General features: G+C 42.1%; 1 protein-coding gene across 1 annotated transcript in view; it reads left to right on the top strand.

Annotated features, from left to right (window-relative positions):
• The window catches only part of LOC311017777 (piezo-type mechanosensitive ion channel component 2), a 29,649-nt gene extending 14,551 nt beyond the window's left edge, over window positions 1-15,098 (top strand). The window contains exons 27-56 of the mRNA XM_084016357.1: window positions 1,206-1,307; window positions 1,506-1,671; window positions 3,081-3,324; window positions 3,414-3,510; window positions 3,753-3,912; window positions 4,572-4,661; window positions 4,835-4,911; window positions 5,164-5,229; window positions 5,397-5,509; window positions 5,663-5,783; window positions 6,067-6,141; window positions 6,263-6,429; window positions 6,657-6,853; window positions 7,047-7,208; window positions 7,534-8,241; window positions 8,338-8,596; window positions 8,976-9,164; window positions 9,267-9,468; window positions 9,600-9,732; window positions 10,428-10,575; window positions 10,681-10,895; window positions 11,355-11,513; window positions 11,610-11,757; window positions 12,323-12,511; window positions 12,604-12,696; window positions 13,057-13,226; window positions 13,552-13,668; window positions 13,901-13,980; window positions 14,158-14,368; window positions 14,477-15,098. Of these exons, the coding sequence (XP_083872483.1) occupies window positions 1,206-1,307; window positions 1,506-1,671; window positions 3,081-3,324; window positions 3,414-3,510; window positions 3,753-3,912; window positions 4,572-4,661; window positions 4,835-4,911; window positions 5,164-5,229; window positions 5,397-5,509; window positions 5,663-5,783; window positions 6,067-6,141; window positions 6,263-6,429; window positions 6,657-6,853; window positions 7,047-7,208; window positions 7,534-8,241; window positions 8,338-8,596; window positions 8,976-9,164; window positions 9,267-9,468; window positions 9,600-9,732; window positions 10,428-10,575; window positions 10,681-10,895; window positions 11,355-11,513; window positions 11,610-11,757; window positions 12,323-12,511; window positions 12,604-12,696; window positions 13,057-13,226; window positions 13,552-13,668; window positions 13,901-13,980; window positions 14,158-14,368; window positions 14,477-14,732 (5,114 nt within the window). The 3' untranslated portion in view covers window positions 14,733-15,098. The remainder of the gene's footprint in view (window positions 1-1,205; window positions 1,308-1,505; window positions 1,672-3,080; window positions 3,325-3,413; window positions 3,511-3,752; window positions 3,913-4,571; window positions 4,662-4,834; window positions 4,912-5,163; window positions 5,230-5,396; window positions 5,510-5,662; window positions 5,784-6,066; window positions 6,142-6,262; window positions 6,430-6,656; window positions 6,854-7,046; window positions 7,209-7,533; window positions 8,242-8,337; window positions 8,597-8,975; window positions 9,165-9,266; window positions 9,469-9,599; window positions 9,733-10,427; window positions 10,576-10,680; window positions 10,896-11,354; window positions 11,514-11,609; window positions 11,758-12,322; window positions 12,512-12,603; window positions 12,697-13,056; window positions 13,227-13,551; window positions 13,669-13,900; window positions 13,981-14,157; window positions 14,369-14,476) is intronic.
• The last annotated feature ends 448 nt before the right edge of the window (window positions 15,099-15,546 follow it).

Here is a 15,546-nt window from a genome sequence, read left to right as displayed (position 1 = left end):
ATTTACAAAATGTTTAAACTCAAACCAAACAAAGGCTATAGTACCATCTCAATGATTGATCAACAAGAGATTTAATGAAAAAAAAAAACACAGTATGAAACATGTCGTTGATTATTTGTCAACCATTGTTTTGATGAATTGACCGATTAATAGTTTAATCAGTAAAATAATATCAAATTCCAAGAAATACAACACCAACAATACTAACAAACAGAGAAAAGCAGAAAATAATCACATTTTAGAAGCTGCAACCAGAGACAATTTATTGGATTGTAAATTGATTTTTGTGACCAATAGTAGGACTGCAATTTTTTTTCGTTATAGATAAATTATTATTTTCTTCATTGATCCATTAATTGTTTGTTCAATGAATTGTCAGAAAATATTGAAAAATGTCCATTACAATGGGGGTCCAAGTTAAAATCGTCCTATTTATCCCAACAAGTCCTCCAACTCATACGACCACAGTTGTCGTTGGTCCATGCACTCGAATACGACCTCTGGTAGCGTATTGCGGAGATTCTTCCGCAACGATAGTAGTGGTTAAGGTTAGGGTTAGGTCGACGTGTGGAGGCGGTCTCTGCCGATGATGCACGCGCGGGGGGGGGGGGGGTTTAGGGGGGGGGGGGGGGGGTAGCGCGGGGGGCGCGCGGGGGCGCGCGGGGGGGGGGGGGTGATTGACGGGGGGCGCGCGGGGGGGGGGTTAGCGCGGGGGGCGCGCGGGGGCGCGCGGGGGGGGGGGGGTAGGGGGGGGGGGGTGGGCGTGGGGGGGGTAGGGGGGGGTGGGGGGAAGATGTCGTGGAATCGGGGTAGGTTTAGGTCGACGTGTGGGGGGGGCGATCGTCTGAGACACCGGAGTGTCGATATTTACTTGACCGCTAGAGGGCGCGCTATTTTGAAACGTAACATATGGTCGTAATTCGGTGCTTGACACACGACCTATGTGGTCGTTTTCTCGAGGAGGACAGTCTGATTTATCCAATCATCAGAAACCCAGGAATATTCAGTTTACTATCATATATGAGGAAAGAAAACAGAACCAGAAAACGTTTGGCGTTTTTGCTTGTAAAAATGACCGAAACAGTTAATCAACTATCAAAATACTTGCAGATTAATTTTCTGCCACTAGACCTACAGATTAATAAACATCAAAGTCAAAAAGCACCACGTTATTCCCATTGTATTCTGTTGTGTTTATTTGCCAGACTACCCGTGGAGAACGGCCTTTCAACCTTTGACCTCGAACGTCATTAAGTGGTTTTACCTGCCTGACTTCGCCATGAGACCCAATCCTTTATTCATATTCTGTAAGTTTATCGCCTGACTTTAAATCTCCTCCTCCTTCGTAATCCTCATGTCAGACTTCAACGTCCTCCTCTCTGTCCTCCTCCCTGTCCTCCTCTCTGTCCTCCTCTCTGTCCTGCTCTCTGTCCTCCTCCCTGTCCTCCTCCCTGTCCTCCTCTCTGTCCTCCTCTCTGTCCTCCTCTCTGTCCTGCTCTCTGCAGACGACCACCTCCTGTTGCTCTGCTCGTCTCTGCAGTGGCAAGTGTTCGAGGAGGAGAACCGAGCGGCGGTGCGACTGCTGGCTGGAGACAACGTTGAGATCAGCCGTAGTCTGGATCCGTGTTCCTTCAACCAGTTCATACCTGTCAATAACTTCCTTCACTGTAGGTCAGAAACAACATTCATTTTTGCTATATTGCTTTTTCATCTTCTACATTTTTTTATATATCTATTATTTTTTTAACCGGGACTAGTCTTGGTTCCATTTCCATTATATGTCTTGTCTTGGTCTGAATATCGATTTGGATCTTTCATTTGTCATACCAAAATTGTATTGATTATTTATATACAAAAAAAATGTCTATTTATTTTCTTCTCTTTCTGATGGTGACTCACCCTTAGAGTTAAGAAATGTATAGACAGGAAATAGCCTGAACTCTGTAATCCAGTACTTAGTTAATCTCTTCAAACAGCTTCCTGCTCTTTGGTTTAAACTGCAGATAGAGAATATTTTGAGTCCATCACACTGGTGTGTGGTCATTTAAGGAGCATTAAGGGATAGATTTAGATCATTAATTTATATTATGTTTTCAAACTCATGAAAGCTGTTCTGGTAAACTGAAACTGCTGGCTAAGCACTTATGGACATCTCCCAGTTCATTTATGAGCTTCTTTTCACTTTCTTCCACGAGCCTTCATCTGATTCACAGACAGTGTATTGGCTGATGAATCTAGTATTTGACAGTTGATCGTATTTATATGATAATAGATGCCATACTCTTGATCTCATTGATATCAATAGAATATAGTGTTTAGCAATATCACTTACTGTAATAATAAATGAATTACAATCAAAGCTAATGCTCAAACTATTAGTTAGTGACTGGAAATTAATGTATGTATGTATTAAAAACAGTTTTTGTCATATATTATTCAAATGTCAGCAGGAATACCTCTGGGTGTTTTTTTTTTTTTTTTTTTTCATTTTTTGTCCTTTTTACAATTCTTATATTATATAAATATCAATTAACCCAGAAAAATCTATAGATTAATTGATTGACAGAAATAAGCATGAACTTTATTTATAGCCTGCAACAATCAGACAACAACACAAAAATAACAACCATTCACAAACACAATTGTTTAAGGAAAAGTTTGACATTTTTGGAAAAAACCTGTATTCATTTTCTTGCTGAGAGAAGATCGCTGCACTCTTATATCTGTACCCCTAATATAAAGCTACAGCCAGGAGACAATTAGCTTAGCTTATCCTAGCTTAGCATAAAGACCGGAAACAGAGGGAAATGTTGATTTCCAAGAAATAATAACCTGTAAAACCACACCTTTTTGATCTTACATTTTTGTTCAGGCTGGATTCCACATGTATCATGTGCTGTAGAGATGAAAGCAGGTGTATTTTCCAACAGAGCCAAAAGAGAGGCGACAGATTCATATTTAGCGTGCAGAGACATGAGAGTGGTGACCATCATCAAGAAGAAATAAAAACACCTGGTTTTGTTTTGATCTGATGTTTTCTCTGTTATGCAGCCCTTTCTCAGTCTCCCTCTGGTCCTCAGGTGCTACCTCGACATCGCAAAGGTGTTTGTTTTCAGCTATTTCTTCTGGCTGGTGCTGTGCCTCATCTTCATCACCGGCACCACGCGGATCAACATCTTCTGCCTGGGCTACCTGTTCGCCTGTTTCTACTTCATGCTGTTTGGAGGCAGCGTGTTGATGAAGCCCGTCAGATATATCTTGCGACTGTGGGACTGGCTCATCGGATACACCTGCTTTGTGATCGCCATGAAGAACCTGCTGTCTGTGAGTTGCCACGCCATAAACAAGTGCAAGCTCCCATCGCTTCATATTTTTTAACCTCTTTCTGCCATTCCTGTGTGTTGTGTGATCAGCTTGGTTCTTGTGCCTACCTGGACAGCCTGTTGAAGAACGGCTGCTGGTTGATTCAAGCCTTCAGCATGTTCTGCACCATCAAAGGCTACGACCTCCGTAAGTGTCTGATAATGATAAAGGACAACTCAAACCATACATTCTGGTGTTTGTACAGAACCGTACACATTTGATAATATTAAAAATGAATCAGTAATTCATGTAAGACTAAAATCAGTTATAGAGTTATAGAGGATGCAGAAATCAGGGGACTGAGACTTTATGAGCACCCATTTATGTCCTTTAATAGGTTTGAGAAATGATTCAAACACAATATAACGTATTTGTTTTCATCCTATCAGCTACTCCCAATGCTGAGTGCGAGCTGCCGGAGGGTGAAGCCGGCATCGTCTGGGATGCGATCTGTTTTACTGTCCTCCTGGTACAGAGGAGGGTCTTCCTCAGCTACTACTTCCTCTATGTGGTGTCTGATCTCAAGTCTTCTAAAATACTGGCCTCCAGGTCTGTACGCCACACAAGTCTCCTGATTCGGTCCCTGACATACTTAGAGTGAACTTTACAGTTAAGGTGAGGGATAAATTAAACCCAACTAAGCTTGTCTGTATTCAGTTTATAAAGGGAAACCAAAGGGGCGTAATAGGCAAGAGTCCAATTGCATTGCATGAAGCAGCACTCACACACCGCTGTTTAGGGGGAGTTTTTATGGGTAATTATTGATAGTTTTGACTAATTTCTGAGGAGTTTATTGGTAAGAAGAATCTGGGTGTAATTGTAAATTAGGTAGTAAATATATACATTCCTTAGTCATTTATTTTTGGAAACATTTTTCTTTATACATGTGTTGTGGCATGTTCAGCTGACCTCTTTGTCATTGGAAAAGTATCAATTGAACACTGTCTCTGCGTGCCTATAATTAATACCTTTCCCGGAAGCATCTCAAATAGTACTGTAAGTGAATCAATTTAGAATATACACACAATTTTGTCACAAAAAGGTTGCAACATCCTCTTTCTGCAAATTGGCACGAACACAGATACACAACTTGACGCCCACACACCTGACCTCCATGCCAAATTTCAGCCTCCTGGGGCAAAACCTGTGGCTGCTCTTTCTATTGTTTTATGCCACATTCTGTTCCACTACCTATCTCTGCCTCTAAGGGGCGCTGAGCTGTTTGAGGCCAGAGTGAAGAAGAAAGTTGCAGCCAGACTGGAGATGGAGAAAAAATCTGTGGAGACACTGAAGAAACAGTAAGACCAATTAAACAGTGTAGAGTCAGTACAAAGTGCATTTACAGTACAACATTCACTTTTGAATAATAAATGGACCCAGATTCAATGATTACCAATAGAAATTCACCTTTCAATCTCCCTTTTTATGAAAAGTAGACATTGAGGCGCTAACTTTCCACCTCTTCCTGTAGGATGGAGAAGATCAAATCTAAACAGAAGAGTGGCCCTGCAGGGGCAGACAAAACAGCCCTTCCTGCTCATAAGACAAGTGAATCCTTTTTCTTTTTCTATTATTAATTCACCAGCAAAGCATGAGCAGGCATTCACAATTGTACAGCCATCCATGAAAAAATGTTTTAAGGTACAAAGTCTGCAAATAAAAATCTAATTAACAAATAGTTAAACATTTATTCGCTCTTCTTATGACATATTATTAGAAATATATCTCAAATGACAAAATTCAGACATATCATTTGTTAGTTTGTTTTTATGATTTTTATTATCGATTTGCGTTTTCCAGGTGATGATGACAAGGAAAATATAGATGGAGGGAAATGGTGGAAGCCTTGGGTGTCTCGGCCTGGCGGTGAGCTACAACACTGCTATTTCCTCTCATTTCATCTCCTCAGGTTATGTAATAAAACAGTAAATACAGACACTGAGCTGCTGTCCTGGAGTAGCTTTAGAGCAGATAGCTTTCCCAAAAGCTCGACAGTACACATAGTGACTTTGACACCACTCTGTTTTGTGCAGTGGAAAACAACTGCGGCTACCACCTGTTTGATAGTGACAGCGGGGAGGAAGAGGAGGAGGTTGTTGAGAAGAAAGAAGAGGAACTGCCGCCGAAGAAGAAATCTGCTTTCCAAGTAAGATCCACAAAAACACCTAAAACACAAAAACTGACCTACAAAAGAAAAGGATACATTTAAGTTTTCCCATATACACAAGAATCATGCTTTAAAAGTGAACACTGACAGATTTGTTGGTATGTCTGTGTATCTGTGTCTTTGACATGACAGTTGGCCCACGACGCCTGGATGAACAGCTCTAAGTCGGCTCTGAAGGACCTGAAGAAGGAGAAGAAACAAATGAAGAAAGACGAGAAGAAGAGAGCCAAGAGAGAGCTGCAGAGACTGCAGGGTGAGACAACGACATGGCGTTTTTTTGAGACGAATCTGAGAGTGAAAGATCCCAAGTTTCATTGAGGGTCATGAAAATGACATTATTAAAAAACCGAGGTCCAGGTCTCCCAGATTTTGGCTTTGTTTGGCTTGGTGATGTTCACCACACATTTCAAAGAATATTCTGTGCTGATCTTGGAGTAAGAGGAGAGGTCAGGAGGTCACCAGGATCCTTAGGAGAGGAACCATGGATTTGACATACAAATGGACCAAATGCTGAAGTGATTTAATCTTTCTCTCAGGCCTTGAAAGAACAGATTCCAGTGAGGATGAACTGGAAGAAAGCGTTGTGGAGGAGGAGGGAGCGGAGGAAAAAGGTACATGAGTCACTGCATTACACTCACAAACAAACCATCACCTTTGCAAGTAAACGTCTGAGTGACAAGAATATTTTTCTACTTTGCATTGCTGTGTCATGAACTTCTCCTCTCCTTGCAGAAAACATTCTGCAGCGCGTCATCAGCACCTTGAAGTTCAGCGTGGTGTTCTTTAAGTCCTTGTTCGATGACGTGACGGGGGGTCTGAACTCATTCTGTAAAGAAACCCTGGACATTTCCAAGGTGCTGCTGTTTGAGCGTGCATTACTCAGACAACAGCAAAAGAAGGTGAGAGGAAAGCATCTAAAAGCTGATGATTGCAGTCCGTAGATATGTCTGGGTTTTAGCCTCAAGGTGAGGCCCAAACAAAGACATTTAATCCAAAATAAACGTAATCACTAATAACATGAATGATGGCTGCATCTCCTTTAAGTGAGCCTGGTATTTACATGCTCTCAATAACGACATACACTTCTCACATACACTATGTTTCGTGTCGCTCCCTCGCTCTGCAGGGCAAAGAGGTGAGCCAGGAGAGTGTGAAGCAATTTTATGAAAACTGGCTATCCCGTCAGAACACACTTTCATCTCAAGATGACCTAGATGAATACCTGCCTCCTCCCTCTCCACCTGATGCCCTCTCCTCACACCATGCCTACGTCAAGCTGAAGAGCCAAGCCTCCAAAGTGTCCTGGGGCAGCAGCGTCTCCAGGTGGGTTACTGAAGTCCCTCTCATTTCCTACTTCCACATTTCCTCCCATGTGTGCAAACATGTACTTCACTGTGAAGTTTGACCTGCCGACATATTTAAGACACACATAATAATTATTACTGTACATGTACACAGTCCACCCCTCCATCCAACTCTTTTGTTAAGTCATCCGCTCTCTCCTCCTCACCTCCAGCTGTATGACAGATGAGACGCTGCTCGGCTCCCGGCAGCCGACCCAGGAAGAGTTGGACGATCCTCCCGCCGTGTCGCCTGCCGCTGATAAGCTCAGACGGAGGCTCCTGAAAACAGCCAACATAGACCTCACCTCCTTTGATACCGTTGACCTTTCATCAAGGTGAGGGAGAACATCTTCGTTTGCAGACAGTAAGCAAATACGTTTCACACACAGATCTACTACAGGGTTGTGGAGAGAATCCTGGACTGGATGGCTCGCCACACCTCACTAAACCTGTTTACATTTTGTACTGGGCGGCAAGTGTGCTTAACTTACCTGATTGTCCACCTCTCTCTAATTTAATTATACATGTTAGTAAGTATATGCACATATGTAAATTATTTGTCTGTGGTAAATCTAGACTTCCCTAAACACTTTTACATGAACGTCTCCCCATCTGATTGTTGAAGTTGAAATGTGCACGCCTCTATTGTTGTCTCAAAAGCTGTGAAGATGGAGCCCCTCAAACAGAAGAGCACAGACGAGAGGAGGAGGAGGAGGAGGAGGACACGGAGGGTGTGAGGAAGCATGAGCAAGAACAAGAAGAGGAGGAGGAGGACACGGAGGGTGTGAGGAAGCTTGAGCAAGAACAAGAAGAGGAGGAGGAGGACACGGAGGGTGTGAGGAAGCTTGAGCAAGAACGAGACGAGGAGGATGAGGAGGAGGACATGGAGGATGAGAGGAAGCTTGAGCAAGAACAAGACGAGGAGGAAGAGGAGGAGGACATGGAGGATGAGAGGAAGCTTGAGCAAGAACAAGACAAGGAGGATGAGGAGGAGGACATGGAGGATGAGAGGAAGCTTGAGCAAGAACAAGACGAGGAGGAAGAGGAGGAGGACATGGAGGATGAGAGGAAGCTTGAGCAAGAACAAGACGAGGAGGATGAGGAGGAGGACATGGAGGATGAGAGGAAGCTTGAGCAAGAACAAGAAGAGATGGAGGAACAACGGCAGCAGGATCTTGAGATGGAGAGACAAGAGCTGAGTGAGGAAGATCTGCAAAGAGAAGAAGATGAATGCGCTCATTACCCAGAATGCACCTCATTGGGGTACAGGGAGAGTGACGGAGAGAAAAGCCTCGACCTTTCAGAATGTTCCAGACCTCTGAGTCAAGAAACGAGGAACCTCACTGCCAGCGAGCTGCTGCTCAACAAGTCAGTACAAACAGACACATATTAGTTGATTAGCTTCTGGGTGATATTACAATATCATTTCTGTCTTTTCTTCCCTCCCTTCCATCCTTTCTGTAGCATGTTTGAAAATGATGAGATCTCAGAATCCGATACGTTTTTCACAACGTTGCCGAGGCCGCTGAAGCTGCTGATTGCCCTCTATAACACCATGGTGTCCAAGTCGGAGATGTTGTGCTACTTTGTCATCATCCTCAACCACATCGTGACGGCTTCGTTCCTCTCCCTTATCCTGCCCATTCTCATCTTCCTCTGGGCCATGCTGTCTGTGCCCCGGCCGTCCAAACGCTTCTGGATGACCGCCATAATCTACACAGAGGTCAATAACTACAACATTGCATGTGTTTGACATCATCTTCACATGTGAGGGGTTTCACTGCAGTATTCATTTTTATTCTTCAGACTAAATAAACAACAGGGCTGATAACAGTTTTTATGTTTAATGAACAAATTCATTCCATATTTAAAATGCTCAGATTAAAAAATGTCACCATGTTTGCCATTCTGCATAAACGTATACATTTATTTAAAATAAAAATTCTACCCCACTGATTTTACATGTCAAAGTATGTTTAAAGGCCTTCGGGAGTACTACTGCAAAGTCTATTACAGAAAACAGTATCTGATGTTTATCATCTTGCTAACTCATTTGTTTCAGCTGGTACGTGACCCAGAACTCTCTTCTCTGTTTCTCTCAGCTGACTGTTGTGGTGAAGTACTTTTCCCAGTTTGGTTTCTTCCCATGGACCACCTCTGCCTACCGAGGCATCAACGCTGAGCGGCCCTTCGCCCTGCCCAACATCATCGGGGTGGAGAAGAAAGACGGCTACGTCCTCTTCGACCTCATCCAGCTACTCGCTCTGTTCTTCCACCGCTCCATCCTCAAGGTAAACATGCTAAGCCATCATTCTAATATGCCGCTGCATGCCACCTGCTATGTTGCTACAGTTTTGCAATTGAGACTTCTGTTGGTGTCCATGACTGTGCAGTGCCACGGCCTGTGGGACAACAAAGAGGTTGAGATGCCGGATTTTTTCAAGAAGATGAAGAAGAAAGTTGACAAGACGAAGATGGCAGGAGGAGATAGGATGGGAAGCAGAGAAAGAACTCGGCTGAAGTTCCTCCCTCTCCAGGCCTCCACCACCTCCTTATTCTTTAGGCGAAAGAGAAGTGGTGCAGCAGAATCCAATGGTGAATATTCAGAAAGTTTTGACCCAACAGTTTCTTTTCGTTTGTCCTTTGTTCTCTTTGTCACTGCCTTACGACATTAATCCCCACATGTGACTCACGTGATCCATTTCACGTTTAATTCTTTCCTGGAGAGGGGAAGCCCACGAAGCGGAACAGCAAGAAGAAGAGGCGTCAACAAAACAAGGCTCCACTGACCAGGAAGGAGAGGATGAGGCAGCAGGCCAAAGAGAGGATGCTACAGGCCAAAGCTGCGTTCCTAGAAGTGTGCGTTGCTGCAGACAAACCTCATGACATTTTAATGTTGTATTATATTACTACGACGGAGTATTAGGGCCAAACTAACAGACATATTTTTTTATTTTTTATTATATTAATATTTACGAGAAAAATGTCATAATATTGGGTCTACGAGAATAAAGTCGTAACATTACGAGAAAAAAGTCATAATATTACAAGAATAAAGTCGTAACATTACGAGAAAAAAGTCATAGTATTATGAGAATAAAGTCGTAACATTACGAGAAAAAAGTCATAATATTACGAGAATAAAGTTGTAATATTACGAGAAAAAAGTCGTAATATTACCAGAATATATATATTATATGCTATATATTATATATATTATATATATATATATATATATATATATATATATATATATATAATATTATATATATATTATATATACTGTATATTATGACTTTTTTCTCGTAATGTTTACGACTTTATTCTCGTAGACCTAATATTATGACTTTTTCCTCGTAATATTATGACTTTTTTCTCGTAATGTTACGACTTTATTCTCGTAATTTAGAAAAAAAAAATGTTTCTCTTAGTCTGGCCCTAATACTCGTATATTATATGTCGTATATTACTGATTATTTTCTAAAATTTAGTTTGTGAATCTTAACAGCTTGGAGAAATGTGCATTTTGACACTGTATTCTGTTGTTTTTGCAGCTGCCTTCACATTTACTTACCCATAAGACAGTTTTTCTATGACATCATCCACCCAGAGTATAGTCCTGTGTGCGACGTCTATGCCCTCATGTTTCTCATCGATGTAGTCAACTTCATCGTCACTATTTATGGATACTCGGCTTTTGGGGTAAGGCTCTGCTCTGCCTGTCATCAAACTAACAATATAAACACATTTGAAATGCATGTTTGCGTACAGTACCACTAAAACTGGTGCGGATCTCTGTCTCTGTAGAAATACTCTGCAGTAGCAGACATCACAGAGTCTCTCTCGGAGGACCAGGTCCCAGAGGCCTTCCTGGTCATGCTGCTCATGCAGTTTGGCACAATGATAGTGGACCGGGCCCTCTACCTGAAGAAGTCCCTGCTGGGAAAGTGTGTTTTCCAAGTGGTGCTGGTGTTCGGCATACACTTCTGGATGTTCTTCATCCTCCCCGGTGTCACAGAGAGGTCATCAACTGAGTTTTTCCTTCTCCTCATTTCATTCATATTTTATAGTTTAATCGTGTTTATGGTACCGACATTAAAGGTAACTGTTCTCTGATGAGTTGCTACATAAAATGTAAACTGTGGAAATACATTTGCCTTTGGCTACAGTACAAGACAACTTGAATAGAAATAGAATAGAAAGACAACACTTACAATCATTTTGAAAAGTAACATGTTTTTTTTTTTTTTCAAGAGTGTGCTTGTCATCCTCATAAATGTATTATCTTCTATTCATTTTCAGGATAGTAATTCAAGCTATTAATCTTATTTTCTATGCATCTCATTAAACCCATGTCCCTAATTCCAGTTGTTCAAGACTCTATTCATAGAATTTGAATAAAAAATCATGGAGGGAAAAAACAATTTGCACACTAAATAAGGAAAGATCTGATCCTGTCTCTTTTTTTTTTTGCTCCACAGGAGGTTTAACAGAAACCCTATTGCTCAGCTCTGGTACTTTGTAAAGTGTATCTACTTCGGCCTGTCTGCCTACCAGATCAAATGTGGCTACCCAAACCGCATCCTGGGGAACTTCCTCACCAAGAACTTCAACTACTTGAATCTCTTTCTCTTCCAAGGGTAAGAAAACAGTGATAGAATTGTTTTTGTATGGTGCCTTTACCAATTAAACTATATACATCCCATTATAAAGAATCCCGTTGTCGTCTCCTCCAGGTTTCGTTTGGTACCCTTCTTGACAGAGTTGAGGGCCGTGATGGATTGGGTCTGGACTGACACCACTCTGTCTCTCTCCAATTGGATTTGTGTTGAAGACATCTATGCAAACATATTTATTCTCAAGTGCTGGAAGGAGTCAGAGAAAGTAATTGAGAGAGTATACACATTCTGCTTGCTGGACTATTAGTGCAGCACTCACAGTTAGATTTACATTAAATGAAAGGTGCATTACATTAAAAAGGACATCATTCTCTTCTCTGGGCTTTCAAAATAACAATTAGATTTGTATCTCAACGCAACTCAACTCAATCTTTATTTATAAAGCACATTTGAAACAACCAACGGTCGACCAAAGTGCTGGACATTAAGGACATTAAAATAGATAGTAAACATAGTATAATACAATATCAGTATCTGCAGGGCTGTTTCTGTTCTGTTGTCGTAGCTCTTTTATGGCCAGATAATTTATATATTTATTGATAATAATGAATAATATATTATATGTATTAACTATAAATGTAACTATTCTGTTGACCATTTAATCATTTTAGTCATTTATCATGTAAAAATAAGAGGAGGGATCAATTGAATACATTTTACATTATATTTACATTAAAATATGAAATTTGAAGGTGGTGACGAACATTTGTCTTTTTAAACTTTTATTTTAAAGGCTTAGAACCACGGTAATTTAATTGTGATTCTTGCAGAAATACCCCCACCCTCCAGGGCAGAAGAAGAAGAAGGTGGTGAAATACGGCATGGGCGGCTTCATCATCTTCGCTCTCATCAGCATCATCTGGTTCCCACTCCTCTTCATGTCACTGGTCCAGTCAGCTGCCGGGGTGACCAATCAGCCGGTGGAGGTCTCCATCGAGCTCAGCATCGCCGGATATGAGGTCGGGATAAAAACGAGTACATTAAACTGTGCGATCACTTGCCCATCTCTAGTGTGTTTTTACTCTTGTGTGTGTTGATTGTGTTTCCACAGCCTCTGTTCACCATGAGCGCCCAGGAGCAGAATCTGGTTCCGTACACAGAAGCTGGATTCAACCAACTCACCAAAGTCTATGCGACCCATCCAGTAAGTTGACATCAAACTTAACTACTTTAAGTACATCAATTGTTAACTTTAAGTACATCATGTTTAATGTGTTGGGATGTGTTTCTCAGTGTTAGCATTCAGTGTTTTAATGCGGATGTATGACAAGGAGTCACAGTATGTTGATACAGGCAGAAATAATTGTTTTGGGGCCTCCTGGTGGACAAATGGTTAAGATGCATAGACATGGCAAGTTTATCTGTCAAGCACCTTTCAACAACAAGGCAATTAAAAACACAGTGTAATCTAAAAAATTACAGCAATATATTTCAATTAATTTCAAACATCATGGTGACATTGACTAAAATAACTGCACAAATCAAAGCCCTCTCTCTCTCCCAGGCCGCTATGCAGTTCATAATGAACTACGAAGCAGAAGACATTGTCGTCGCTAAGGTCAAAAGTGATGCCAGTCTGTTGTGGAGCATCAGCCCGGCCAGTCGAGCGGCCATGATACAGGAGCTCAGCAACTCCTCTCATATATACATGACCTTACGCTGGACACTGCTCAGGTCAGTGTGTCTGCTTGTAGTCTGTGTGTGTGTGTGTGTGTGTGTGTGTGTGTGTGTGTGTGTGTGTGTGTGTGTGTGTGCTTGTACTGCAATGCAGATCCAATGTGTGCGTCACAAAGAAAGAACACAAATAACGTAATAACATTTATATGATATTGTTTTAATTTGGTAGGGATTTAGTTTCAAGTTTAAGACGATTCTTTTTTACTTTGTTCAATTCTTAAGTTCAGTATCTACATTTTTCAAATAATTTGGTTGAATTTTTACAAAGATGCACACAGCGTTGAAAAACTGTCGGCGCGTGCTTCTCTCCTTCCCTTCCCAGGAATGCGTCCATATCAATGACGGTAGAGACTGTGGGAGAACACACTGTGAAGTTTGAGGACAAAGCTTTGAGGGACGGGATAGTCAACATGATCAATGGCAACAGAAGCATCCCTGTGTGAGTCGCAGTTAACACGCACAACCAGCCCGTTTTTACTTGATTGTATTATTACTGCTTGTGTTCTTCAGGCGTTGAAGTGCAGTTTCCTTACTTACTCCATATGTGAATGAACAAACTAACAAATGATATGAGCTGAAATACTGTATGTCATACACTATTTCTCATTCCACGTGGAACATTGCTGAATATTTTCTCCACTTGTGCTCAACTATCTTATTCTGTCCTGCAGGGTCATTGATTCTCTGCTGCCAAAGATTATCAGGGGTAACAAAGGACCAGAGTCCAAAATGGCAACCAAGATGGAAGTAGGTTCGTTACAGTTTATTGGACTAAACAACAGGTTTTTCTATTATAAATTATTACTGCTTTGTACTTGTAATATCCAACGGCATCCATCGTGGATGAGGATGAGCTGATCAGAGTGATCTAGCTGATGTCATGTTTAAAACATGCTTTTTAAATTAACAGCAGCATGTCTTCCCTCAGAGCACTCGGACCGCCCAGAGCTCCAGGCGCTGGCTTTCTTCAGGCCCATGTCAGTCAAACTCCAACAGCTCAATGAAGGGGCAGATCAGTGGTGGGTGGTGGAGGAGTGCTCCCCGGTCCTCGCCTACTCCGACCAGTGTCAAAGCATAGAGATAATGGTGTTCAGTGATAAAGTCAGCCCCTCTAGTCTGGGCTTTCTGGCAGGACACGGGTAGGTAACGCTCTCCAGCTGTTGTGCAATCAAAGCAAAGCGGCGTCCCTCTCACACAGACTTATTCAAACATGTCCACTCTGTCTGTTCCTCTTCTCTTCACCGCAGCATTGTAGGCCTGTACATGTCAGTGGTGCTGGTCATCGGAAAGTTTGTCAGGGAGTTCTTCAACGGGATCTCCAGGTCGATCATGTTCGAGGAGCTGCCGTGCGTGGACCGGGTCCTGAAGCTCTGTACGGACATCTTCGTGGTCCGGGAGACTGGAGAGATGGAGCTGGAGGAGACGCTCTTTGGGAAACTCATCTTCCTCTACAGATCGCCAGAGACCATGATCAAGATGACCAGAGAGAAGAAAGACAGCTAGGGTTTGGGGGCATACCATCTGTTGCGAAACACCACCTGTGGACGTGTCCACGCCGAACTCCCATCACTCAAAATGGATGTATTACAGCAAATAACATTTGGTGCAAAAGAGCCATTTGATTTTGATTTCTATTTTAACGTGAACGCATTTAGAAATTGATTTGTTTCAAGTGGATCAGCAGGGGGAACTTGCAATTGAATGATCCAGTTGTCATCAAGAACCCTGCTAAAATGTGTGAGCAAGATTATGAGTCCCTTTCTGACCCTGCTGCTAATCTTGACCTCTGACCTTCATGCAAAGGACAAGCAGAGAACAGGGGCCTGTACTACGAAGCGAGTTCAACATACCCAGGGTATCTTTCAGAGATCCAGCTTAAGTAACCCTAACAAATGCAATCAGCGATAAGCGGTCACACGACGCTAGTTATCAACTCGGTAACTCAACCCAGGGTTTACCTGTCCAGCTATGAACACGTGCACATGGAAGAGGCGGCGTTTGCAGCATTTGACCAATCACAAACTGATCAGTCTACGGGCAGCAGAGCGGCATATGTAGGTTACAAGGAACAAACCATAATCTTACAGAAATATGAAGAAGTAAAGCATATAATATAGGCAAAAAGCAACACAGTTGCAGCTGCCAAATGCAGGAAGGACAGCTGGCAAAAACTCACCGACTGTGTGGAGTTAATAGTCTTATAATATCACTGCCCCATCATAAGGGGCAAGAGTAGATCTGACTATAACTATAACTGTGGGTGATAGCTCAGTGGTAGAGTTGGCGGTCCCGGGTTCAAATCCGCTCTATTCCAACG

The sequence above is a fragment of the Eutrigla gurnardus genome (genome assembly GCF_963514095.1).
Source record: "Eutrigla gurnardus genome assembly, chromosome: 8".
Lineage (NCBI taxonomy): Eukaryota > Metazoa > Chordata > Actinopteri > Perciformes > Triglidae > Eutrigla > Eutrigla gurnardus.
The sequence above is the reverse complement of the archived record's forward strand: the minus strand, read 5'-3'. Positions and strand labels throughout refer to the sequence as shown.